The following is a 26,130-nucleotide window of genomic DNA, read 5'->3' on the forward strand; positions in this document are numbered from 1 at the left end:
TTTTTTTTATCTGCTTGCTTGTCTTTTTTTAGACTCAGTCCTTTTTTTCTAAAATGCAATACTTCAAGCACTCCGAGCTTTAGCCTCTCCTCAGCTTGCTTGCAACATTATTATCCCTGTATTACTATCCCTGTAAATAACACAAGTATTGTAGCGCCCACGTGAACCCGAGAGCGCTACAGTACCTTCGAAACATTCCCTCAATGAACCGGTTTTTTGTTTGCTCCGGAACTCTAATGACTGTAATTACTTCAGTAGTCTGCGGTAAAATGCTTGGCCGGAGCACAACCAAGCCGGTGGGTGGAACAAACAGCACAACATGATTCAGAATCGAAGCAGTGAATCCGATGGCACTAGCAGGAGTGGGTAGCTATTACCTGGTTAGCTATAGGACCGCTATAACATGAGGCTATAGCAGCTGAGACAGGGCAGTTAAGGAAAAAGACATTCAGTCCTGCTTCTGGACGGCCGATGTGCACACAGGGTTTCTGGGGTTCTTTAAAAGCACCAGCACCCCGAAGAGCCGGGATAAACTGTGACATGAGTCCAGTGCAAACAAGAATGAGCTGATTCGGGTCGTTACAAACCCAGCTCGACTGTTAACCTGCAGACACAGGATCGGGGGCTGGTGCTGAAATTGGATGGATGGAATCAGTAATATTTCATATGCAATTTCCAGGCACGGGCACCTATATTGTCATGGTCACTCTGTTACTGCTATTATTATTATTATTATTATTAGAGGAAAAGGCTCCGGTTCATCACGGCGGCTTCCGAGCAGTAAAGCAGCTCTGCACCCACGGCTCGCGCGGTGGCGGCCGTTGCCCCGGTGACCCCGGTTGCCCCGGTTACCCCCGAGCCCCCCCGACTGGTCCCTTCCCAGGAGCGGGCATTTCAAAACCAGTATGAGCTGAGAGCGCAGGCGGCACTGAGGACACAGCCCGCCGTCGTGAGCTCAGGCCGAGCGCGGAACCCGCCCGTTGTCTTCTTGAGATCAGGCCCCCGGTCTTCCGGCGCCTGTGCGACGGCCGGCAGCGCCGCCATGGGGGCCCGGCAGTCCAGGAGAGCGGTCCCGGAGCCCACCTACCGGCTGTGGGCCGCCGTGGCGTCCTCCATCCGCTCGGGCTGGATAGGCATCAACGACAGAGCCAAGGTGGCGCCCTTCTGGGGAAAAAAGAGCCGCTCCCGGAGCTTACCCAGGACGTTTTTTAAAATACCGACGAGGAGTAAAAGGGGATAATCATTTTAACACGACGGAGCGTGGTTATCCACGAACGTCTTCAAATTAACGTTTTGTGTGATGTACAGAAATCACCCTGGATTTCTTTTTTTTTTTAACCAGGTCACTCACTGTGTGGGCTGTAAAATACTAAAAGTGTTCAATTCTGTCCTGCATTTGGGTAGGGTTTGTGTTGTTGGCTTTGTCCAATGGCCACTCATTATTAATCCAGTTAATGAGTCGAATTTAATTTCGTCAATCTGAATGTTTTAATGAGTCTTCAAATCCCAAAGTCTTTGAGACGTGAAATCCGGTATTATGAATAAATATGAAGTAATACAATACAACTGGTCCTTCCAGGGTGTTCTCCTTGCGTGTGATAACATTTTATTGATTAAAATAATCTTGTAACACAGAACAGAGAGATTGCCTCGGACACATCCCACAGAAGGAGAAATGAGAACTGCCAGTACTCCCAGGGTCGTGATGCTGTGACCATCTTTCAGGGGACATTTTCAAGTGTTTCATTTCAATTTTTAATTGCTTGCCCAGGAACTGAAGGTCATCCAGCTGTTACTGTTCCCTGTGGTGATGTGCACCTCTGCCAGGCAAGGAGACATTGTAGCTCTGGAAGCACACTTGCAGCAGGTAATAAAAATCACACCCCAAACTATGTTCTTGCACACCCTGATCGCAAATCGTTGAAGTGATTTGTATTTTTGCTGATTTAATTTCTAAAAACAGAATCTGGCACATCTCACACCCCTTGAATTTATTCCACATTTCAACACAAGCTGGGCTTGAACACTTTGAGAACGGGTCAGGATATGTATGAGAAACATTTAAGGAGATTTTAGTAAAACAGTCACGGCAACATTTAATGAATATATAATGTGGGGAGGTGGGCACCTTTTGTGTGCATTTTAAGGGTTTTATTTCTTTGTTTTGTCAGGGTGCTGATGTCTCCATCGTTGACAGTCACAGACGGACACCCCTCCACTTGGCCGCTAGCGAAGGGGATATCGAGACTGTCCGCTTCCTGTTAAAGAGCGGCGCCAACATTAACAGCACCGACAACTCAAAGGACTCCGCACTCAGAGACGCAATTCGCTGCAAGTGAGCACACCACACCGGGCAGAACTCCACCACCCTTTATAAATAATGAGAACATTTATTTTTGATTCACACAAAATGAAGAAACTCATAAAATGAAAACAAATTTCAGCTTTGTAAAGGAGAAAACTGCTCAGCTTTTATCCTCCTTACAGCAATGTGTACAAACATCACTGCCTTTAGGTCTGATAATCTGAGAAAAGAGATGGTAGCCCGCTTTAAACTGTAAGACCCTTTGTTCCAGTTAGATTAAATATTCTTCCCCAGGCTCAGATAGTGCTCATTAAAGAACCTTAGTTGGTTAAGATTGATTTCAAAATTCAACTAAGTCTCATGCCTCCTTAGTTCTTGAGGCGCTGCTGTAGAAAACCTAGACCTTTCTGTGCGGTTTATACGTGCAGTTTTGAGCGGGGGTGGCCAACAAACCTGCTGGTTTTATGAGTCACTCCTTATTAAAGCAGTAATTTCTGAAAAACTGAATAGTTTGGTTTAAGCAATAAAGCAGGTTAGTTGTTCAATTATGTAGTTTCTAAGATCATCTGAAATGAAGGTACCAGCACCCTGTAATTCCAGGAGCACAGCTGTCCATTCTTGATTTATTTAGAGCAGATATCATACCAAACTGATCAAATCTCAAGTGATCAAGTGAGCCTTTAGAAATTGCCAGTTTAAGGGTGTTCTGTTCTAAGACCTGCTGGACTGTGGCGGGTAGAGTGCAGTGTACATTGCCAACCAGACAAGAACTTTCACCATATCAAGTAATTTAAGGAGGACTGGGTACTGGAATGCTAATTTTTCTATATTATACTTTGTTTTATAGCATTTTGTCATGTGTGAAACCTGTGCTTAACAGCTGTTTTTTTCCCTTTTGCAGGAGTATAGAAGTAGTGGAACATATGGTTTCTGAGGGGGCCTACTTAGATACATCTCCTGCAGAGCTAGGGACTGAAATGTGCTGGTGAGTTGAATAGTGTTTAAGTATTAGATTAGGTAATAGTTGTATTTTAGAGAGACTTTTATCACCTGAAGCCATTCTTACAGTTCTAACCTTTTTTATGGTCAGCACGTAACTCACATTAAGTCCCAATATACTGAACAAATATTTTCAAGAAATGCTTCAAGGGGCTGTCTATTAAAAAGTGGTTTCTGATTTTATGGAGTTTTCTTCTGTAGCCTTGCATACCTGGGTGATGCCAAGCAGATGGAGGTTTGGAAGGCTGCAGGGGTGCACTTCAACTACGCAGACTATGATGGGAGAACTCCTCTTCATGTGGTTGGTTAACATTAGGAATGTCATTCTGTCCTTTCCCCAGTTTTTCATATATTTTTTCATATATTTTCATATATGAAATATTTTCATATATTTTCCCATGGTGCTTCTCACTACAAAGGTTACCTGTAGGAACATAGCTTGTGTAAGAGTATGTCAGCAGTTATATAACAGAGCAAATGCAGTAACAGCAAAGTGACACAACAAGGACAAATGAACTTGAGAAAATCTTGGAAAAAAGTTTGACTTTGAGGTGTTTGCTTGAAAAGACTCCTGAGGTTTTTAACTTTCAAAAGTCACAAGGATTAATGCAGCCATGTGTTTTATGTAGTTCACACAGGTATGCATTTAATAACTAAATTCTCCATATTTCTGTTTTGGCAGGTTTGGATGACTTGCATTTCAGTCACAGAAATATGATCCCTTGCACAGAGCTTACAAAGTGTACACTGTAATAAATTACACTACCATGTTCAATTTGATGCTGGAGGGTCAATATGATTCTATGATTAATTGTGTTCCTTGCTATAATTTATCTTGCCTTTCATTGAGCTTTACAGTATGTGATGTCCTCACTGCATTTCTCTATTTTTCCTCAAGATTTTTTGGACACTTTCAGAATAACAATTTTAAAATTTACATTTCTGTTAAAAATCAGTATACTGTATGCTATCTTAATATTGCTTACGTTCCCCCAACAACCCTAACAAACAGCTCCTGTTTTTCCTCTTTTAGGCTGTCTGCACCAACCAGCCCGAGATGGTTATTTTCTGCACTAGGAATGGGTCAAACCTAGAGGTAGAAAAAGTTTTGAAATACTTTGTAAATTGTTCAGTACTAGATGAACCCATCAGTCATTTTCAATGTGAACAGCACAATGGCATTTTTTCAAGTTTTACATTTTTGCTGCACATACCATGATAAAACCTTTGCCTTTTAATCTGTGCATTTGTTTGAATTGTGAGCAAATTAAAATGCTGTTCACATTTAAAATTCATTACACAGCTGCTATTCATTAATCTGCTACTCTTAAATGTAGAAGAAAATGGTAAGTATGTGCAATGGAAAGCAGATTTTTTTAAGGCTACAAAGAAACACCTATTCCACTGGTAATAAGTGACTCAAAGCAGCTTTAAAACTTAAAAAGTTAATACTGTATTAATACACAAAAATAAAAAGGTAATTCTGGATCCTAGTTCTTGTACGTTATCCCTCTCTCCTCTACAGGTATTGCCAGGTTTTCTTAAACAATTATTCCAAGAAGCACAACTCCTACAGTATTTCTTCCACCTCCACCTCCTTCCTCTTTACATCACTAGACAATCCACTCATCTACCAGACGTGCTTTATGCTACACATCTTCACCTGACAAGACACTGCTCAGACTAGTCACTGATAAATGTCACCAGACAGATATTTTGGTCCTTGGAGTGTTTACTCTGACACCCCACTTTACATTCTCTTCATCTTTCTTCTCCAGGCTCAACCTGTTTCTCCACAACCACTAGCTGCTAGCTTTGCTGTCCTTTCCCCTTCTCTCTTTCCTCACTCCACCTCCCTGCTGCTACACTAACAGTGTGTTCTTCTGAGCCATTTACACTGCAGCTTTCCTATGTGTGACAATGCTCCACTCCTTAGTCTGCCCCAGTCTAGAGCGCTATTCTATACCATTGAACCTGCCAAATAGGTTATCCACACATCCCACCTGTCTAGAACCTTTGATGCACCTCATATGGGTTTCACTGTGTCCTCATCACCCTACCTTAAGCCCACTGAATCCCACAGTCCTCCAGAGCACCCAGCTGGAGCTCTCACTCTCTCTCCTTCCCCTTCTTAGCTGGGTTTACTCAAAGGTGTGGTTAATTCCAGTGAGAGCATATCCTGACACTTTGCTACCCTCACATGGAATTGCATTCCTTGCTCAGTGCTAAAGACTCAATCAGGCCAGGTGTGTCTAATTCTGCTGTTCTTCTCAAGTATCAGGCGGCCATCTTGGCTTAAGGCCACACCGGAGGGCCTGGGTTTTGAGCCAAGATGGTGTCAAAGACTTCCCAAGGACACTGCATTTGCTATATTGCAATACTTGCATATTTTTCTCCGGGAGATTGAAGACACATAAACACCTCTATGAAATTGGAACCGATTCGGTTCTGAGCTTTTTAATTTTTACCATAGTACATATCTCTTAAGCTTTATTTGTTGAATGTATCAATTTTTGTACATTATTAGAAGATTCTTTATAATTAGCCAGGAGCGGGTGTGCTAAATTTCAAGCGCTGTTATTCCTTCCTTTCCTGGTTACGCGGCAGCACCGCGACCGGTTCAACAACAGGCCGATTGATGACGGCCGCCGGCTGGGACTGCAGGGGATCGTGGATCTGCTCAGCGCGGAAAAGCTGCGGCTGGAAAAGGAGGCGGCGTACCCTGCTGCAGAGGCGGCCAGGCTCAAGCTGGAAGAAGATGGCCTCAAGGCAGAAACGGCCTCTAGCTCCTCCTCTTAACACGGGACTTTCACACTCGATTACAGATTTATATCCCCATCCATGCGGTGGCGAATGTAGAATACATTAAAACTTTCACTTAAGAAGTACTTCACGGTTATGTCAAAGCAGAGTTTTATAAGAGGCAGGACGAATGCAAGCTTTTGCTCCTCTCCTTTCAAAACAGCAATTTCCTTTTGTCGCATTTACTGAAATTAAAATTTCTACAAACACCTGTGCCAGGTAATGACTACCACTCTCAGCATGTACTGTCAGAGCTTGCTATAATTCAGCTTTCACAGTAATCACCGTGTGATCAACTTGACATAAGAAGAATGGAGAGAAAGAGGCCCAGGTCATTATGAACCCAGGTCATAACAGTACCACATTTTCATAATTACTAGGTTAAAATTAAAATAAAATTTTTTCCTCGACCAAGCTGGCAGAATAAATTATATGCAGACTGCTAAATAATAAATCCTGTGGCAAAGGCCTATGTTCCTGTTATGTAATTAACAGGTTACATAACATTTTTGATAAAAATGTCATCCCAGATGAAGCAATCAAACATTTAAGGTTTTAGAATAGCATGTTCTCCACTCCTCCTTTGGATACACAGGGGGACATATAGCACAATGGTAATGATGAGTTATTCATTTGTCTTTGACATCTTTATTGGCTGTAAATGGTGATTCTGTCAGTCATTTGGGAAAGGATGATGCTTCTTCCATGTCTAGGATTAGGACAACCCTAAAGATGCTCTCTTGTAGTCATTTTAAAAGGCGTAATGTCTCTCTGTTCTGCCTTTGGCAGGTTTCGTAGCTCACAGTTCATCAGAATTACATGTGAGATTTGCTGACCTGTTTGCCTGTCACAGTTAAGATAAAGAAATGGCATTTTCCCCAGGGGTACCTATGCCCGTGTACCCATGCCTTAGCTGAAACGGTCGACAGGTCACTCAGTATTGAGAGACAGCATCTGAAATGTAAAGAAGCCAAAGCTTTTCATAGCATTCTAAAAGCTAAGAAAGAGAAAAATAGAACTTTAAATATCCCAAGAGCATTTTACTGTAGTCATTAGTATGTCTTGTTTTGAAAAAAAAAAACAGAAAACAGAACAATAACGTTAAAATGTTGGTTGCTTTTTCTGGCTTTTGGGTTAAATGTGTATTTTTGCTTTTTAATAAATATTTGGAAGAGATATTTGGTCAGAATTATATTTATGTGAATAAATTGTGATGCACAGAAATGGAAGCACGTACAGTAGATATTTGTTAAACCTAATGTACATCACCTGTGTAAAAACCCAAACCATTTTTAAGTTGGTATTTTTTTTTACTATGAGTAACAAACTATGGAGTTTGTTAGACCTTTTCAGACTGTTCTTAAACCAGGACACTACTCTCTTGAGCAAGCAGCAGGGCCAGTGTTCTTGTCTTGAGCTTGTCTGTGTGTGGAGGCACGTTCTTGCAGAAGGGTTAAAGAGTAAAGTGGGTGGACTGGTTATGTTGCGGGAGTAGGCAGCTTGTAGGACAGCTGTAAACTAAACTAGTTTACAGAAAATATGAATGAGGGAATTGCCTAAGCTCTGCGGCACACTCCGAGTTCTGTCCTTTGAAAGGGATTGTGGTTAGTTTCTGAATGTTAAGCAGGGGTGACCTTGCTGCTCCCTCCTGAAGAGACAGAGGAGATCTCGGTCTTGCCAGCCGTACTGGTGCCTGTGACTGAGCTGTCCTCTTCAGTGGCAAAAGGGTTGCGTCCACAGCACATCATCGTCAGCATGCAGTTTCGAAACTGATGAAGGAGGGCAAGAAGCAGTGTTAGAAGTAGGAAAAACCATGGTGTTTAAGTATTATAAATGTATATATATGGTACTGGGCAGCACGGATGCACAGCAGTTAACATTGCAGTCTCTCAGCACTGAGGACCTGGGGTGCTATCTGCATGGAGTTTGCATGTGCTCCCTTTGTTGGCATTGCTTACATACTGGCACGTTAATTGGCTTCTCGGAAAACTGGCCCTGATGGGAATGTGTGTGTGGGGTCCATCCTTAGGTGTATTCCGCCATTGCCCTTTGTTTTATACTCTCATAATTAGGAATTACCAGTTATCAACAATCTTAACTTATGTGTCTTTTGTACTAGTAAATGGAGAATGAGAACATTTCAAGCTTTCCTCCAAAATGCATCCTCACTGGTGACAGTGGGTAAACGTTGGCCTGGCACAGCCCCATACCTGCTTATTCATGAAGACGTAGATGATGGGGTTGTAGACAGTGGCAGTTTTGGAGAAGTAGGAGGGCATGGACGCCAGCGTGGGCTGGATCACGATGTTCTTGTCGATGGCCACGACCATGGCAAAGGTGGCATATGGCAACCAGCAGATGAGGAAGGCCATCACCATGGCGATCACCATGCGGGTCACCTCCCGCTCGGCCCGCTGGGTGGTCTCCGACTCCTTTTGTTGTGCTGCCACCTGTTCACGGAGCAGAGGATGACAGGAGTGAGAAGGACTGGGATTCGCAGTAGCTTTACCCATGTGCCTGGAGAGCCACAGGCCTGCAGATTTTGAAAGTAACTCATGTTTTCAGTTCTACACGACTAGAGTATTACTGCAGCTCTTTCTGACTTGCATGGCTCCGAGTGTAATTGAGCACTGGTGTAGAGGTCAGTGGCAGGAAAGGGTGAGTACTCACAGCTCCGATTGTGAGTGAGCCCTGGTGTAGGGCCCAGCTCTCACAGCTCCGATTGTGAGCGAGTGATGGTGTAGGGCTCAGTACTCACAGCTCGGAGGGTGATCAGCAGGGTGGCGTAGGAGAAGAGGATCATGCTTAGAGGCATAATAAAACAGGTGATGAACAGCATCATGATGTAGGAGTTGTTGTTGGAACCGCCAGTGTACCAGTTTGGCCCGCAAGACGTCCGAAGCCCTGCAGAGAGACCAGACAGTTTTTTTCTGTTGTGGTTCTACACTTGGTATTCACTAACAGAGAGAGGGGTTCTGCCCCTGCTGTGATTTGCGATTCATGGTCAATGACAGGCCCAGAACAGACACAGTGCCACTCCTTGCACAATAGCAAACTATGGTGTGCCCAAAGACCACAGCTTCTGCAGGAGAATCCTGCACTGCTTAGGTTTCAAGGGAGTGATGTCACCTTCTGTAACAGGGTTAGAACCACTGAGACCTCTTCCTCTTGCCATGCTATAGGCACAATAAAAACTAGTGGCATTCTTACCAGCACTGCAAGGGATCTCGCTCTCTGTATTCCAACAGGCAAATTGCTTTCTAGTGATAATCAACACCCCAATACCTAGTGCTGCACTCCATGGTGAGTACTAATGCTCATACTTCTGTACATACCTTCTGGGACATAGCTGCTCCATCCAAAAAGGGGAGGTGCTGTCCAAATCAGAGACCACACCCATGTGAACCCACAGCCAATCACAGCATGCCTCTGTTGGAAGCGGAAGTCTCCCATTGGCTTACAGATGACAATGTAGCGTTCAAATGCTAGGATCGCCAGGGACCAGAGTCCTACAATCCCTGAAATGATAAAAAGAGTCTGGAGTCATTTTCCATGCATCTGCATAGATGGATGAATGTTTTTGTCACGATCGTCATCCCTCCTCTAGAGGGCACTCGACCCCTTTTTTGTATTTTAATTTCATTACGTACACCTGTCCCTTGTTCCGTGTGTATTATTTAAACCCTGTGCCTCTGTGCTCAGCAGTGGAAGATGGACACCACAAGGCTTGCGGGCAGCCCGAGGGCAGGTCTTATTCCCCGGCGTTCTGACCATCTGAGTCTGGGGCTTGGAGCGCCCGGCTCCGTTATGATTTTAACTTTCTAGTTCCTGATTCCTCGTTCCCATTCCTGTCTTGGTTTGGATGGATCTCCCGGCTATGAACTTTTGGACTGCTTCCGGTTTCCCCTTCCAGATTGTTTAGGACTTGCTCGCCGGTGCCACGCCCCCCTGTCAGTCATTCCGTTGTGTTTCCCAGTTGACCTTCTCCAGTCTTTTCCGGATCTTACTGTCTGTATAGGGTCCTAAATACGCACTACACGAGGCTCTGCACCAGCGCCCGTTACAGTATTTGGACAGACTCTATTTTCAAATAGAGTCTGTTGCCAAATAAACCACAACATTTTAAGCCTTTGGATTATAGCAAAATTTCCTTATGCTATATTTCCAAAAATAAATGTAACTATCGCTCTTTTCAAGACAGATGTTTTCTCACCCTTGTATAGTTGGAAGTGAGCAAAGATGTGTTTGCGAGTACATTCTGTTTAATTCACACCTCCGAGTCATCTGTTGTTAGTGTTATAGTTTCTTTACAATTCCTAACATAGAGGAAATTAGAGACTATTGCTGCTGCATCTTCTTAAAACTTAAACAACAAAGTTTCAAAATTTGGTGCTGGAAAGCACTGAAAAATTGACAATTTTCAGACTCATGTAAAGCCTGTTCTCTAGAACAAAAAGCATTCAGTGACAACATGGTGCTTGACGCTTTTGGAATAAAGCTAAAAATAATACTCTGACTTGGCCGTTCGAGTATGCTCGAGATGGACTTGTAAGTACTGGCAGAAGCAATTGTCTTTGATGCATTCTTCCGTATTAGACCACGAACATTTCAGTAAATTAAAGAGGTTCAGAATACTCCATCCATGCATTTACTACCTGCTATATCCAATACTTGGTCACAGGGGAGTCGAAGCCCATCCTGGTAAGCAGTGGGCACAAGGCAGGATACACCCTGCATGGTGTGCCAGGCCATCACTCAAACTCACACCAAGGCCAGTTTTCCTAGAAGCCAGTTAACCCTCCAGCATGCCTTTGGACTGCGAGAGGAAACCAGAGCACCCAGAGGAAACCCATGTGAACACGGGGAGAACATACAAACTCCACACAGACAGCACCCCAGAGAATTGAACCCAGGGCCCCAGTCCTGAATATTGTATCAGATAATCTTGTTCACATTTCTCTCCCACAGCAGCCCTGGTTTGCGGTGGAAATACTGGTCATGGAGGGCGTCAGTCCTACCTGTGAGAGAGACCATGAAGCCTTCGAACTCGCACACAGACTTGCCCAGGATGAAATAGCCGTTGACGTTGTTAGAAAAGCTGACCGTGCTCCCAAAGAAGGTCACCAGGAGGTCGGCCACCGCCAAGTTGACCAGGATGTAGTTGAGAGGGGAGCGCAGCTTCTTGTAGCGCAGGGAGACCAGGATGACGAGGCCGTTGACGAAGGAGGCCAGCACCACAACCGTGCCCATCAGCACGGCCACCATGAGGTAGGTGCTGCGGGGGGCCTGGTGAGGCCACTGGGGGCCATCGAAGGGCCCCGGCGTGCTGTTCTTCTCAAGAGGGGAAGCGGCCGTGCTGGAGTTCACCAGGATGGGCATCGTGAGATGCAGAGAGAGTGCGGGAGGGGGAGGCAGAATGAGGGATGCCGATCAATCTTTGTCAAGCGTGGCAAGGGGTCCCTTTATATACGGAGGAGGAATTAATGCCCTGAAACCTCACTACTCCCTCCGCACATGGGTGGAAACCTTTTGGAGGGGGGGTCCGTGGCTAAACTAGGTGTGAGTACAATCTCGCATGATCTGGCATAAGCAGGAGTTTAGAGGGCATTAATTCTAAAGCGCTTATATTTCCCTTCATACGTTGGGCACAGAATCCCCCTAAAAGCATTGGCATTGTATGGGTGAGTGATGTGTGCAAGACAGACATGGGGATGAGGTCAAGGTTGTGAACAGTTGCAAATGTAGATTCAGGGAAAATGTGATCAGTTATGGTCTCTATTCATGGTTGTTGTACTGTAACTGTGAATGAACTCCATTAGTAACAAGCTTTCGTAGCTCTTAAACATTATATTTTATTTCTGCATGCATCTACCTTTCTATCTACCTACAGTTTGGGTTTATTTTTTTGTAAATATATTATTTAGAATAATTGAGACAGGTCTTTTTTTCCCTCAAAATTTGGCCACCATATTAACCACTTCCACATACATTATGAAGGGAATTTAACACTTGAAAGTACTTTGAATGGGGCTAATAAGCCAAATGTGTTTGTGTGCAATAAGCCCTGTGAACAGGGGAATAAGTATTGATGGACATAATTAATACAGAGCTAATATATAGACATACAATATGCACTGTTGCAGCTAAACCCCAATCACTTTAGCATTGATGCAAATCTGTCTTGCTATTTGGAGATTTATCAGGCTAAGTAACTGTCAAGGGACAAGTTCAAAGGCTCTGGGCTAAAGGGCAGAGCCAGTGGCTCTAATCAGCTCTGAAGAGCATTAATCAGGGAGATTAAAAGCAGACCACCTCTTGCACTAAGCCCCTGCAAAAGTGTAAGGCAAAAAAGGCTGAGCTTCTTAAACAGCTCCATTAAAACAGGCCCATAGTAATACTGCATTATGCAGGCAGAGTAAGAGTAATCTAATCAGGAGAAATTTATCTTTGCAGCTCCACAAAGAATGGGACAAAGATGCAATATTGACCAAAACACCTCCAAAAGTTATGGTAGTATGCAAAATAAATAGCTGATATGATTGGTTTTAAACTAATAAAACAAAAATTGATTAGAGTGTCAAAACTGTATGAGAGCCATTGAATATAGAATTTGTACAGCATGAACCTTATCAGGTTTTTCCAGATGGAACAGAATAATGGACAGTTAAATACCTCAGCCTGCTTGGCGTTTCCTCTCCAGTCCCACCACCAGTCTGTCCACTGGTGTTAAGTGTCTGGGAGTAGGACACAGGCTCAGCCCCTCTCTCCACTGTGGGGGAGCAGGGACCCCATTGCCTTGCCTAGCAGCACACCAGCCCCATTGACAAACTGGCAAACTGCCCCACAGCCCACCTGGCCAGCACCCGACAGCCCCCAGTGCAGCCCGAGGTGCGTTTTCTCAGGTATCCCCAGCTCCGAGTCTCTCAGGCCTGTACACCAGCCCAGCCTGCTGCCGAAGAGCACGACCCTCTGGAGCTCCTGCTCCCCCTCCTCCCCTCAGCTGATCTTCTAAGCTTCTGAATGAGCCCAGAAGAGAGGCTCGTTTCACTCAGAGCCCATCCTGACAGCTCCTTTTTGATCAGACAGTGCTAATTACTCAATCAGTCCAGCTGTGCCTCATCCTGCAGGTTTTTCTAATTAACAGGCGACTCTGACAAACGCTAGATCTCACCACCTCACAGTGACATGTTAAGGTTTTTGGTAAAACTAGCCATTTGTCTGCCTATTTTGACGGCCTTCCAGAACATTCACTTGAAGTGGTTTGATCTCACTTCCCCACCAAATCACAACTGCTGAAGCGATGGGGAGTGCTCTAATTAATTCACCCACTATTGTAATTCTTATGTAGTTCATGCTGGTTCAGCTGTTATGAGAGTAATGATTAATTAGCCATTTTTAAAACAGTGGAAGTGTGATCAATTTGGCTAGTGAGGGTGTCTGCAGCTTTGCGCCTGTTGCTTGCTGGGATAAGTTTCCACTTGGATGGATATCTAAGAAAAATATTTGGTTAATTATTTACCTGACATTTCATGCTAGGATTCAAATATGAAGACATCAGGCCCTCCAACAAAGTAATTTGAGACCCCTGACGTACAAGGTTAGGGCTCTCCAGGACAATGACTGAAGTTCCCTTGTTGAACAGTAAGCGGCAGTGTTACCTTCGGACAAACCTAGCCAGTGACTAGAGTAACACTTGGAGAACAGAAAACGTGATGTCTATTTTCACTGTACCAGTGTGATTTTAACAGAAACTGAGGTTTCTCATTAATATCATTACATGAAAGGATCCGCGTCCCTTTCTTCTTTTTAGAACCCCCGTGTTGGTATATCACTGCCTGCGTAGTAAAAAAAAAAAGACACAGACAGTGTTTTGTGTTTTTGTTTTCATTAGTTTTCACATGCAGTCACATCTCCAGTCAATACGACAGCCTGACAGGCAATGCGATAGCGTTCAGAGGTACAAAAGGTTCGTCTGTGAAGAAAAGACTGACATTCCCGTTGCGTCCAGAATAAGATTTTTGTTTTTTCACAGAAAAAAAACAGCAGTATCAAACATTTAGCAAAGTTTCATTGCATGACAAACCGATACATCTGCATGCATTTTCGGAATATAGAAGTCAGGTACAAAGGCAAACAGATTCCAAAAGAATTTCACAATATTGGCAGAGGGCGTAACCTTGGCTTGGCTAGCTGGTCTGACTGAAGCACCTCCTGCAGTTCCGTGGCTGGGCAAGGGGACAGTTTTCCAGCTCCAGGCCGGGCAGTTCCTCCAACATCTCCTGCTTTGATTCAGCCACAGCCTGCCTTACTGCTGCAAGCAGACGGAGTGGGAACCAGTGCAGATTTGGTGTTCGCTCTAGGTTTGCCAAGTGTTTTAAGACATCTGTACCCACACAGGACCGGAGGAGACACTTGGGATGTGCTCCTCTGACACGCCCACCTGCAGGGCCATTCGTCATCGGACACGTTGACAGTTTTTAGGAGTTAGCCCTCTAAGGAGATCTGGGGGTGACCGGAGGAGAAGCAGTCCAACACCGATGTCAATGCAAGCCTGCAGCCTCCCAGAAACTTGCAGGATTGACTGTTTTTCAGAATGCCTGGTCATGAAATTGTTTTGCCAATTATGTGCTGTCACCTGGAGAGTCCAGGTCACAGTGGCATAGTGCCATGGCTCGAACACGTGGCGTCTAGCTTGAAGAGCTCAATCAGCTCTCTACGTGTTCAGCCACTCGGGAGCCCCAACATGTGACAGATGTTTCAGGGCTCCTGAGTGAACAGTGAGTTGCCGGTTGGACTGAACACCTGTCTGGTTCATAGCACAGGCCACAGGACCAATTGGCACAGCTGGCTTTGGGCCTTGAGCCCAAGAGACCCAGAAAATTTCAAGCATTTTCTTCTTTTAATTAAATTTATTTGGTAAATAAAATAATAATCTAAAACAAAGTCTTTGCAGCTAAGGGACAAGGATCTCCATGTCCAGATTTTAGAATTATTCATTTTGGGTGAGAATTATGAGCAGAAAGGTGCTGAGGGAACAGCATGCTTTGTGATGGACCAAACCTCCCCCTAGACTGCCCTAAACTGGAGCTGACAAACAGTGGTTTTCAAAACGTGGCAAAGGAGTGCAAACACCGCCTCACGATCCAGTGACTGTGACAGTCTCTCAGCCCGTGGTGCGGGAGTGTCAATCATCAGAGAAGTCCACAGCTCCCTTCAGGGGCAGGAGAGGGCGATGGCATGACAAATAAACAGGGACGTCTGTCACACTTCACTGTACTTTAACCTCACACTCGGCCCAGACTCCCAGACCCAGCCCATCAAACCCAGATCAGCGCAGCTCGTTCCGCCTGAGAGAAAGAGGCGATCTTCCTGGGGCTGCTGACTGTAAAAAGAGTTTGCGGAGCAATAGCACTGGAACAAACTAAAAACAGGCTTCAGTCTTTGAGTAAAACTTTACTGAGGCACAGCTATGAGTTCAGAAGGCTAAACTGACTTTCAGTGCCTTGGGATGATGAGGAAGAATGGGGACATGACTTTTCCTGCTTTCTCTGACTTTAATTGAGATACTCTGTTCTTTTTTAGTTTGCTTGCCTTTGTTTGACTGTGCTGTGATGATGTTTGTGTCAAGGATGTGTCAAATGCTGAGTGCACACGTGCTATATCTGACCAATGTACAATAAAAGCAGTTTTTGGTGCACTCCTTCATGTTTGGAAATGAGGTGGAGGAGGAAATGAACTCACTGGGAGTGAAACACGAAGAACAACGATACAGAACAAAAACAGCAAAATTTTAAAAAAATCATTGAACTCTACCTTGTTATATGATCTTTTCAAGTAAGACTGTAAGACCCACAGCAGGGCAGTGAGCTTTTAAAAGTGGCGAAATTAAGGCCTGGAGTTTACCTGTGTTTTGTAATTTAACACATATATGTAGCTCAATATTAAAAAGAACATTCAGAATCAGCTGCCCTCATGCTTTAACACTCCAGTTTAGAACCGCTACTCAGACCAACAGACTGAGAGCATTAGGGCACTACCTTTATTAGGATCCCAGGTTTGATTCAAGTTTGCATGTCCTCCCCAGGTTCACAGAGATTTGTCTCTGCTATTTTTCAAAAACGTGCTGGTTGGGTTTGAATAGCTGTCCTGTGTCTGTTTCTGGAATGGAGAGCACAGTGGGATTACAGAACTACAGAACAACAGAACCCTGATGAGACAGATGACCCTTTGTGACCCAGCGTCTTTTTTGTGGCCTTCCTGACGTTCTGTGTGTCTGCATGTTGTGAAGAGATAGGAAGGCGTGCTCACACGTGCCCTCCAGTACATGTTAACTGGTCAGATCCTTCTCTTTCCACTACAACTTCAAAAGAGAAGGAGTTCACCCTGCCCAGTCAGGCTGACTGAGAAGCTTCCTGGCCAAACCCCACTATAGCCCTATGGTGGTACACCCTCTGTCCATGCACAAATATCGCAGGCCAGAGCCCAACTGGCCATCAGCTCAAGATGTCTGGCTGGCCATGAGCTGTTTCACATTCAACACTTCATCATGATAAAAAAAGTGAAGCAATGAATGTTTTAGGAATAAATCCCTCAACCACCTGAGACTCCAGACCTTACCTTGTTGACCATAAAAAGCACTGTGGAATTCACCAAGTGTTTCAGAAATTTCTTACATATATATTGGTTTTTCTCTTTAGCTATTTTTGGGTTATTAAGTTATTTCTGCTCCTAGACAATACATTACAATCGTTTGCAGTGTTTAAGTGTACTGTATATTTGCTATAGTTTTTAAAATGCTTAATCCATTTTACTTATTTAAGAGCAAACAGTCCATTAAAGCTACCGTATTGATATCTTTGTTATTGATGTATACTTTGTAAATAGTCCATTATTTTCATACCATTGAGAACAACTCAAACATTGATTTAGTAGTAAAATCCCTACTAGTTATTTAACATTATTCCTGTGGTTGAGTGTGTCAAGTTTAGTATGTTGATTGCCACATTTAGGGAAATCAGTACATTGGGGTTATGGAGGAAAATGATTCAAAGGATCCTAAATGGAAATGCAATGTCAGTGACACTGCAATTAATGTTTAAGGTGCTTTAAGACACCATATTTTAATCCACAGAGGTCACTGTCCTCTCTACGCCAGGTTTCTGAATTAACTATAGTTACAGACTGAGCTTCTTGCTGAGAGTGAGCACAGTGTCACAGACCCTGAACATGTGAGGAAGATACTTGCAAAGAGAGATTTACAGTGCTTGTGCATGAATGAAATAACTAAAACTAGGGTGTGCATCCCATGTGAACCAAGGCTTAATCATGGCCCTGCACTCAAAATCATAACCTCTGTAGAGGACTGAATCACTTCAGGCAACTGCTTTGGTGCGTATAGGACCCGAAATGAAGTGTTTTTCTGTGCCTGTAACTGGGAACTAATAAAACAAAGGGCTTAATGAGCTTAGCTTGCTTCATGCTCATGCATCGTGCTGGACGTTAGCAACCATGAAAAAACACTTTATTTAGACTACATTTATAAAACCTGTTATTTTATCTGAGTGACAACGTTAGGTTCTTGAGTGGATGTATATAGTACATTAAAAAGTGGCTTTGGATTTGGGCAAGAAGCATTGATCCTAAAGTTTTTGTTTTTATTTAATCAAAAAAGAACTTTCTTTGGAAAATACCTGCACTGTATTATAACCTGGGTTCCTAATTAATTAATAACGACAGGCACAACAGATTACTTCTTTCCATCCATGTGTGGCAGCTTGTGGTTTTTCCCTGAAAGAGACAAAGGTTTCTTTACAAAACGGGCCACGTGTGACACTGGTGCCAGGATTGATAGGATGACTGGAAATCAGAAGGGTCCCACTACATGATCTCATGGCATTAGAAATAAGGAGGAGGATGGCTGGGTACCAGGGGGCCTGGAGGGAGAACACAGCTGAAGCAAGGAGCAGCCAGCAAACTGCAGGGGCGCTGGAGGCAGCCAGAACTGACCACGCCCCCTGGCGAGTGGGGGGGGCTTCCTGCTGTGGGCGGGGCCTCAGTCGCTGAACATCGAGCCGGGTAGTTCATTGGTCAGTGTGTGCCAGCGCTCAATTTTCTTGTCCTTGTTTTTGAGGCAGTCGAACCAGTGCTTCAGTCTCTCGCCGTTGGCATTGATTCCCAGAGACACTCCGCCTACAGAACAATGAGGGTTGAGGCGTAATTATTCAGAACAAGGTGGGTTATTACCATGGTTTAAAAAAGAAATTATGATTTTATTTTTCAGGCATATTTTTTCAAAGCAGCTTAAAAAGATCATAATTACCCATCTTTGCTTCTAAAATTAGGTTCTACATTATACAGTTAATAGCAATTTTCCATAAAGTATCTTGTTCAAGGGCTTAGCAGAAGTGGAATCTATCTGAAGTCTGAGCTCATGGTCTTCAGGTTATTTGTTTGTGCTCAGTGTGCACTATGATTGTGCTCAGTGTACCAGTTCTTTGCAAACTGATGATCAGTTTCAGGAAAGGGAAAATGTTTTTGGACTTTGCAGCAATGTTTTGGATTTTTGGAGATGTTTATAGTAAACCAAAAGGGTTAAAGCACAACACTGAAAAGTCACTCCAATCCCTTTTGAAAACAGGATGGTGTGGAACAGCACGTAGCCACACCCTCATTCTGTTCACAACAGTTATGGGAACGAGGATGCCTGGTCCTCCTTCAAGCCTGAGCCACATGTAATGAATTCTGAATCCAAGAAGACTAAACAGAAAAAAAAGAAACAGTCCCTAGTTAGAAAATAAAACTGCTCCATTTTTTTGTCATTTTCAGGATAGAATGGGTTAAAGTCACTGAGCTCAAAATGTAGTAGCTCTACCGAATCAAATCCCTCTGATTAGCTGTTTCAGGTTTTTTAATCAAGTTTACTCTTTCCTGACAGCTTGGCACCAGGTGAGACAGTGTACCATCTGCAGACCTTCGCAGAGGGCTAACATCAGGTGTCGTTAGTGAAAGGGCTGGTAATGGATTTCATTGTCAAAGGAAACACAGTGAATTGTCCTTTCCACCTGTTTGCAGGGGTCACTGCTACCACAGGCTGCGGACTGGGACTGGATTATCAGCAGCCTGGAAATGGCCAGATGGAGTCCTGACATCTGAAAGTGCTCCCTAAGGAATCCCAGAGAGATCGCAGGGTGTTGTATACAGGAACCATATCAAAGGCCTGGTGTCTATGGAGTCAGACAGAAACTGTATAGAAAGGAAACCACTAGAGCTGAATGAGGTATTAAATCTACTGTAAAGCCTAATCTCAGTATTAGACAGGATACATCTTGTCAGTCATATTCAAGTGTACGGCTTGTGGTTTGAGCATGGACCATGTCAAGAGCCGCCTGTGACCATGATTCCTCAAGTGATGGAGCCCAGTTGTCCCTGTTGTGGGCTTGCGGACATGTGGTGCTGTCAGTGACAGACACGCCTCTCGTCCAATCAGCACTGACCCTGCTGCACGGGGCGGGGCTGCCTCTGACTAAGAGAGGCGTGTCTCAAAGGTGGGCGGGTCCGAGGAGTCTGTTCGCACAGCTTCATCCTCCCCTGTCTGTGGTCATGTGGTTCGTTGCTCCGAGCCAAGACAAGAAAAAACATACAACTGGCTATGCCAACCTGGGTGAGCAGACCAATAATAACTTCAAAAAGAATCTTATGGCCTAAAGTAATGGAACATCCACCTGTCCTGCCTTTATGTTTTACAGTGAAATCAGAGACTGCAATAAAGAGGTATACTTAGTAGAAATAACAGAATGAGCAGCACTGCAGATGACATAAACCTTTGACATCCAAATGAAAGCTCAGTCAGTCAGTCAGGGGTTTGGAGAGACAGGTTCTGTCACTTCACAGTGTGGTGTTTAACAAGACAGGAGGACTCACCTATGAAGTCATTGGACTTTCCAATGTCATAATCCCATACAGTCACCTCCAATGTCTTCTTGGTGAGGTCAGCATGCTTGATATCATAGAAGAATTCCTTCAACATAAAATGAACAACTATGAGCTATTTAAGACACTCCCTTACAGAACCTGTAGGCTTCTCAGAATTTATTTTTCCTTTGTTTTCTGTGATTTCCACAGTCTAAGGAAACATAAATCAATGATGGAGATATATAGATACATAAATATAAGAACATTTGAAAGGTTACAACTGAGAGGAGGCCATTCGACCCATCCAGCCTATATGCTAGTGAGTAGGTGATTGATCCCAGGACCTCATCCAGCCTTTGCATGAAGGAATCAGAGTACTGGCTTCAATAACATAGCTGGGGAGCTTGTTCCACACTCCCTCACACATTCTTAGAGGAACAAGCTATTGCCAAGGGAATTAACAAGATGGGCTTCTCTTGCTAAGAAGCTTTTCTTCTGGTCTTATTTGAACCAGTGATGTCTGGTATACAGGGCTTGACCTGTCCTCTACTTGCATCATTTAGTTTAGTCAGTCAAGATCAACCCTCTGTTAGATAATGATAATAAATTACATGAATCCAGATCCAGATCTCAATCGCGTATTTCTGATATGGTCTATTTCTCTTGCCTTACAAATGGTATTCCTTCTCACTTTAACTAAAGCTGCAGTGTCTTCATATATATTTTATTAACATGATTTTTATTTTATTCTTAAACATATCTAACAGCTCCCAGCACTACCCATAGGGATCCCCAGGGATTCTGTATTTCTAGTGTGGCATAAAAGCTCTAAACACTTTGCCTTGTCTCACTTAAGGCTTTCGAGAAAAATAGAAAAAACACAGGAGGAGAGATTTTGTTAAGGTCCAGTCTCGCCGATAATAATGTCTACCGCAGGCTGCTGAAAAGTACTTTGCTACTTCATTAGTCACACGTCTACAGTTCCCTCATGCAGGGAGCAACACAGGGCTGGAGGAGAAATGAAATGTTGGAGAGACAACTGCAGAAACCTTTTAACCTCTTTCTAAATAAGAAAATTGAGTTTTAAAAGGGGAGAAAATAAGCTTTTAGCATGTGCACGTTATTTACATTTTTGAGAAAAATGAGTTACAAAGACAATGCCTGCCAACACATCAGGGAACATCTCAGAAAACAGGTGCAACTCAAATCTCTCTTAATCATAGAGCTCCGCCGGGCCACACAGGGACCGAACTGGGCTACTGGAGAGCCCTGTCTGGTTCAGAGCTCCGCCGGGCCACACAGGGACGCAACTGGGCTAATAGGTTATTCTTGGATTTTGATTCTGTCAACAAACACACTTTGTCTTTAGACTGTGGACAGCTGTGTTTCCTGCATGGCCCCACTCATCTGTATCTGTCTCTCCCAATTAATGAGTGTATTGAAACCTATTAAGCAACAAAGTAAGAGAGTAAGAGAGAGGGAAACAGACAAAAAGGATGGCAGAGAAAGGTGGTACCTCGTTAAACTCTGGGTTTAGAGTCTTCTTCTTGACCGCAGTCTTGTGCTTTGATTTCTTGTTCTCGTCAGGCTTCAGGTACCTGTGAAGGACAGCAGAGAGCAGATTAGGGCAAGGCTGGCTGTACGTGTGCTGGCGGTCTGGTGTGTCTGCAGGTTTTCTAGGTCTGGTGAAAGCAGCAGCACCTGAAGAGTAGTAAAATTTGGGAAACTGGGGCTAGTGAGGCCAATTAATAAGCCATCAATTTGTTATGAGCGAAGAGAAACTAGCCAGTTTAGTGTTTTGGCCAATTTAGTTTAGGGAGCTGAGCTGGGTTAAAAACCTACAGACACGCTGATTCACCAGAACAAGCTTGCAGATCCATGAGCTAGAGAGACATGATCTGTGTTGTATTTAAGTACCAGCCTTTTGAATCAAGTCTGCCCAGCAGTTCATATAAGACTCAAAACAACACTAAACAAGCAGAGATGCTTAATACATTCTCTTGACTTCTTTCTGAGGTGTGAAATTCTTTCAGGACACTAATGCACAGACGTGCATTACATCCAGGCAGCAGGGGGCACTGTAAGACTACAGAGGGTTGTGCTGGCAGTCTGGGTTGGTTCATAATTAGCTCATTAAAACCAACATTCAGCGAGATAGTTTAAATGGGCTGAATCCTTGTATTGTTTTGGAGCGGGGGGGCAGTCATGTTTCTGAGATGTGATTCCAGAGATCAGGAAGTTTTCAGTTTTAACAGAAAGGGTGACAAAGAAAAGGCAGGAGTCAGAGATGAATAAAATGAAGGTGAAAGATTCATCTTTTTAATAAGTCTGTATGTGCTGGTGTGTGTGGTTGCATCCCATTGTCTAAATGAAGCAGGAAGGATCATGTTTACTAAAGACAGAGTCAGCAGCCTATAGCATCTCCTCGTTTTCTGTGAAAACCTATATTTCTACATCAGCTTCTTCTTTTTTAAAAGCTGTACAACCACTTGTGTGTTTTTCACAGCTCAAGGCTACGAGCAGAGAGCCACAACAGGGGAGAATGAGGAGGTGAATCTGAGCTCACCTCCTCTTGACCTTGTCACCTGTACCACAGCGCCGTGCAGGAGGGGCAGCACTGACTGGAGGAGACGCTTGTCAGTACTGCAGGGTGCCCACAGGGGGTGCTGTATTTGCAGAGAGCCAAGAGCTGGTGACATCACCCAAGGTCATATATCTGATGTCTGTATCGTACTGCTTTTAACTTTTCACTTTCTTCTTTATTGCTTTATTTTTAGTTTTGTTTTATGGACCTCTTCTTCCAATTCAGGGTCGTGGGGGAGCTGGAGCGTATCCTGCCAAGCGATGGGCACAAGGCAGAGAACGCCCTGGACGGGCTGCCCTGCCATTCCAGGGCTCACACACACTCACACCAGGAGCCAATCAACCTGCCAGTGTGTCTTTGAACTGTGGGGGGAAACTGGAGCACCTGGAGGAATCCCATAGGAAATTTCAGCCTTTCTGGGTATGAGCGGACCTCTTTGCTTGAGAAGAATCAACCCCAGGCCCAATGTGCTTTTGTAAAACGACACACATGGCGTGCACGACAAACATTTTTGTCATCACCGTTTTGCACTGCACTTGCCTGTTTAGAAAACAGGTTTACGAAATCTAGACTGCCCTTGTTCATCTTGCACCGATAACTTCCTTCTAAAATGGGTTGGGGAGTATCGTCGTCCTGACCAGCACCGGAGGGGTCACAAGCATTGCATTATCAAGGCAAACACCCATTAATGAGCACTAACTGCGGACAGTCTTTAGACAATGTGTTGTTTGTGTGCTTCCTGGCTACATTCTAGTGTGGTGCTTGTGCACTGATATGGCGTTGTACAGTCTGGTATTTAAGCAAAGGACACAAAAGTGGCAGAAAGAATAAAACGAATAGATGTGGTGATGCCAAAGAGTGAATGTCCAGGATCACGTGTGGCTTGTGTCTCTAATGACTGCCGATGTTTAGGGGTTCATCAGAGCACTGGGGTGTGTCCTTTACCCTCTGGACTCAGCCAAGGCACCCTAATGCCAACAACAACACACAAGCTTTCATGCCACCATCTTCACCATCTGCTCCTGACAACAATTTCTTACAATTTCTTTCATCATCATGCCTTTTACGGTTTTTCTAGACTGACAAGCAAAAAAAAAATACCGGTGAAATAAAAAGTCCTGGTGTCGCCGAGCACACACTAGCAGTAAATCCGACAGAACATGAAGTGTAACACAGCAACAGGATTGCACGCTCCTAATACCCATTGCATTTACTGGGCTGAAACAGGAGAAAGGCATCTGCACGTAGCTGTTTTTTTTTCCTAATGACTCTTGTGCGTAATTAATCATTTAGTGCGTGCTAGCAGCACTTGGTCGGAGGATTAGGCTGCAATTAGAGGACGGGTCCCTCAGGCCTCCAGGCTGCGGAGATGCAGGGAGGATACGGGGTGGGCACTGAGCAGCTGTCTGACTGGCTTCCCAATACAGGCCTGATCACCAGAAGCCCACTCCCCCTCAGCAGCGTCACAAGAAACAGGCCTGTTTATCAGTCCAGTCAGCCCCTCTGTCTGCTGGAGTGTCGCTGTGTCTCTAGCCTGCTCTGACAAGCGGTCAGGTTCAAACGCAGCTCGTGCATATGTGTGTACACACAGCTAGCTGCGAATATCACATCAGCAAACATTTTCTCTGGGCAGTTCTTACCTCGCTAGTAGATAGAGGCAGTCAGGTTATGATTTGGGCTGTGAATCCATTGTGGACAAAAGGATAACCACGCATTTCTTAAACCTCACAAAATTATTAGTTTTGTTTCCTAATTTTAAGGTTCTCCCTTCTAATTTTTTGCCGTGTTTTTGATCTGTTGAAATCAGACAGATCCAGATCAGCCAAACACTTCAGACTTTTGACTTTTAAAAATTTCAGCAAATACTAAATTTTCAGAGCTCAACGCACAGGCAATTAATTGCTTCCTTTATTGTCCCAGATGGGCAATTTGCTTTGCAGGCAGGTAAAAGACACAACATAATACAAAAAACATTTAACACAACATGAACCCATTAACACATGAGAAACATACATGCATAAGAGCAGCTTACATAGTCTTCACAATTAGAAAAAAAAGAAATTGGGTCATCAGTGTGTAAGTTTGATACATAAGATACACGATTGAGGAAGTAAAATATACAATCAGCTCAATCACAAATTGAGCAGGTTGATAGCTCTAGGAGTAAAAGATGACTTAGTTCTACTGCTCTTGAATCCAGGCAGTCTAAATCAACACCCAGATGGAAGGAGCTCAGATTCACTGAGCAAGGGGTCATGACAGTCAGTGATTATATTGGCCTTCTGCACTACTTGTATATGTAGATGTCTGCCAGCTGTAGCTGTTGTGCACTGATAACTTCGCTGGCTGCCTTCACTGTCCTGCTCAGTGTGTTTTTGTTGCATGTATTCAGACAAGCTACCACCAAACCTACTACAGCGAATGGTAAAGCGGATTCAATATAAGTTCTATGGGATAAAACTGTACTACACACGTTAAAATAGAATGTTTTATAAACTGTAATTTACACCTCTTCTGTACAGTATTAATGGGTCTCCTATTAAGGATTTAAGCATAGGAGATCAATATTTAGTAAAAAAAAAAAAGGCCTGTTTGGTAAATATCTTTGCAACTAGACATCCAGAAAAGTACTTCTTAAACCAAGGACTGAGTAAAGATTCAGTTGACATAAATATAAGGGTTCAAGCAGACTACATCATTAAAACTTTGTTGCCGTCTTAAGAGAGATAAAGTCTCTCATCAGGTCTGACAAGTGACGCATCAAGTCAGTGTTTTATGTAAATGGAGTAAGTGGTCTCTCTATGGAAATCCACCCCCTATCTCTCTCTGACACCTAACGAACACTCAACCCCAGTTTTTCTAGCATAAACACCTTTCTGTTATGTTGGAGAAGGCACCTGTACATCAATAACACAGCTGGGCTTAATAAGAAGGCAATGACAAGAGCAGAGGAGAAGCATCTTCACTATTCTATTCTTGAGTGAGACTGGTCCTGTCAGCCCAGCTGTACAAATGGGGTCCAGATGTGCCTGCTGGAGGAGTTAACCAGCTGTAAACCTGTGATCAGCCTGGTGTGCAGCCCTCACACTATTCCACTGTTACACTGAGATTCCCAGAAATAGGACAAGCAGCCCAGAAAACTCTTAGCTTGCGGATTCAATAAGGATACAGCAGATAGCGGATGCAGTTAACAAGGTAGTAGGAGAAACCCTCTAACTGATGTTGGGGTACTGGTTTCTCCGTAGTTGTTCACCCTTGTCTGAAATAATATTCTTCTTTCTTAATGGAAACAGTTGTTGCTTCTCTGGGGCCACTGTGCTGTGGTTTTTATCTACCCTGAGATGAACAGGGAGACAGGGAACACCACCACTCATAATCAGACAAGGATTAACAGCACAGAGAAGCTAATTGCAACCCAAGGGTGGACTAAATCTTATACCCCTGTCAGCTGTAATCACTGGAGCTCGTACTGCAGAGACACGTTAACTGGAACAGGCACCCCAGGCTGCTTTGCGGAGCTGCGTGCACG

At 44.0% G+C, this 26,130-nt stretch overlaps 3 protein-coding genes across 3 annotated transcripts in view; 1 reads left to right on the top strand and 2 right to left on the bottom strand.

Moving 5' to 3' along the window:
• Positions 1–1,042: 1,042 nt before the first annotated feature.
• On the top strand, positions 1,043–6,103 carry LOC148814127 (L-asparaginase). The gene is made up of 7 exons (XM_088907180.1): positions 1,043–1,153; positions 1,772–1,867; positions 2,172–2,335; positions 3,207–3,290; positions 3,506–3,605; positions 4,338–4,400; positions 5,912–6,103. The coding sequence occupies exons 1-7, from the start codon at positions 1,043–1,045 to the stop codon at positions 6,101–6,103; spliced, it is 810 nt and encodes a 269-aa protein (XP_088763306.1).
• On the bottom strand, positions 5,737–11,545 carry LOC148814128 (pinopsin-like). The gene is made up of 5 exons (XM_088907181.1): positions 11,125–11,545; positions 9,442–9,624; positions 8,865–9,010; positions 8,317–8,556; positions 5,737–7,875 (listed from the first exon to the last, which is right to left on the bottom strand). Exons 1-5 carry the CDS (start codon positions 11,483–11,485, stop codon positions 7,726–7,728), a joined length of 1,080 nt encoding a protein of 359 aa, XP_088763307.1. The 5' UTR covers positions 11,486–11,545; the 3' UTR covers positions 5,737–7,725.
• A 2,433-nt stretch (positions 11,546–13,978) lies between these two features.
• Positions 13,979–26,130, bottom strand: part of doc2b (double C2-like domains, beta) — a 216,895-nt gene continuing 204,743 nt past the window's right edge. Inside the window, exons 17-19 of the mRNA XM_088907213.1 lie at positions 21,534–21,615; positions 20,027–20,123; positions 13,979–18,295 (exon numbers count right to left, since the gene is read on the bottom strand). Coding sequence (XP_088763339.1) covers positions 18,159–18,295; positions 20,027–20,123; positions 21,534–21,615 — 316 coding nt within the window. The 3' untranslated portion in view covers positions 13,979–18,158. The remainder of the gene's footprint in view (positions 18,296–20,026; positions 20,124–21,533; positions 21,616–26,130) is intronic.

This window comes from Atractosteus spatula, chromosome 27, assembly GCF_055471065.1.
Source record: "Atractosteus spatula isolate fAtrSpa1 chromosome 27, fAtrSpa1.hap1, whole genome shotgun sequence".
Classification (NCBI taxonomy): domain Eukaryota; kingdom Metazoa; phylum Chordata; class Actinopteri; order Semionotiformes; family Lepisosteidae; genus Atractosteus; species Atractosteus spatula.

Coding starts and splice junctions, on each gene's coding strand:
- LOC148814127 (XM_088907180.1), top strand. CDS start 1,043: ATGGGGGCCCGGCAGTCCAGGAGAGCGGTCCCGGAGCCCACCTACCGG. Junction 1,868..2,171: donor TGGAAGCACACTTGCAGCAG/GTAATAAAAATC, acceptor TTGTTTTGTCAG/GGTGCTGATGTCTCCATCGT. Junction 2,336..3,206: donor AGAGACGCAATTCGCTGCAA/GTGAGCACACCA, acceptor TCCCTTTTGCAG/GAGTATAGAAGTAGTGGAAC.
- LOC148814128 (XM_088907181.1), bottom strand. CDS start 11,485: ATGCCCATCCTGGTGAACTCCAGCACGGCCGCTTCCCCTCTTGAGAAG. Junction 9,625..11,124: donor CTTCATGGTCTCTCTCACAG/GTAGGACTGACG, acceptor TTATCATTTCAG/GGATTGTAGGACTCTGGTCC. Junction 8,557..8,864: donor TGCTGATCACCCTCCGAGCT/GTGAGTACTGAG, acceptor CTCCGTGAACAG/GTGGCAGCACAACAAAAGGA.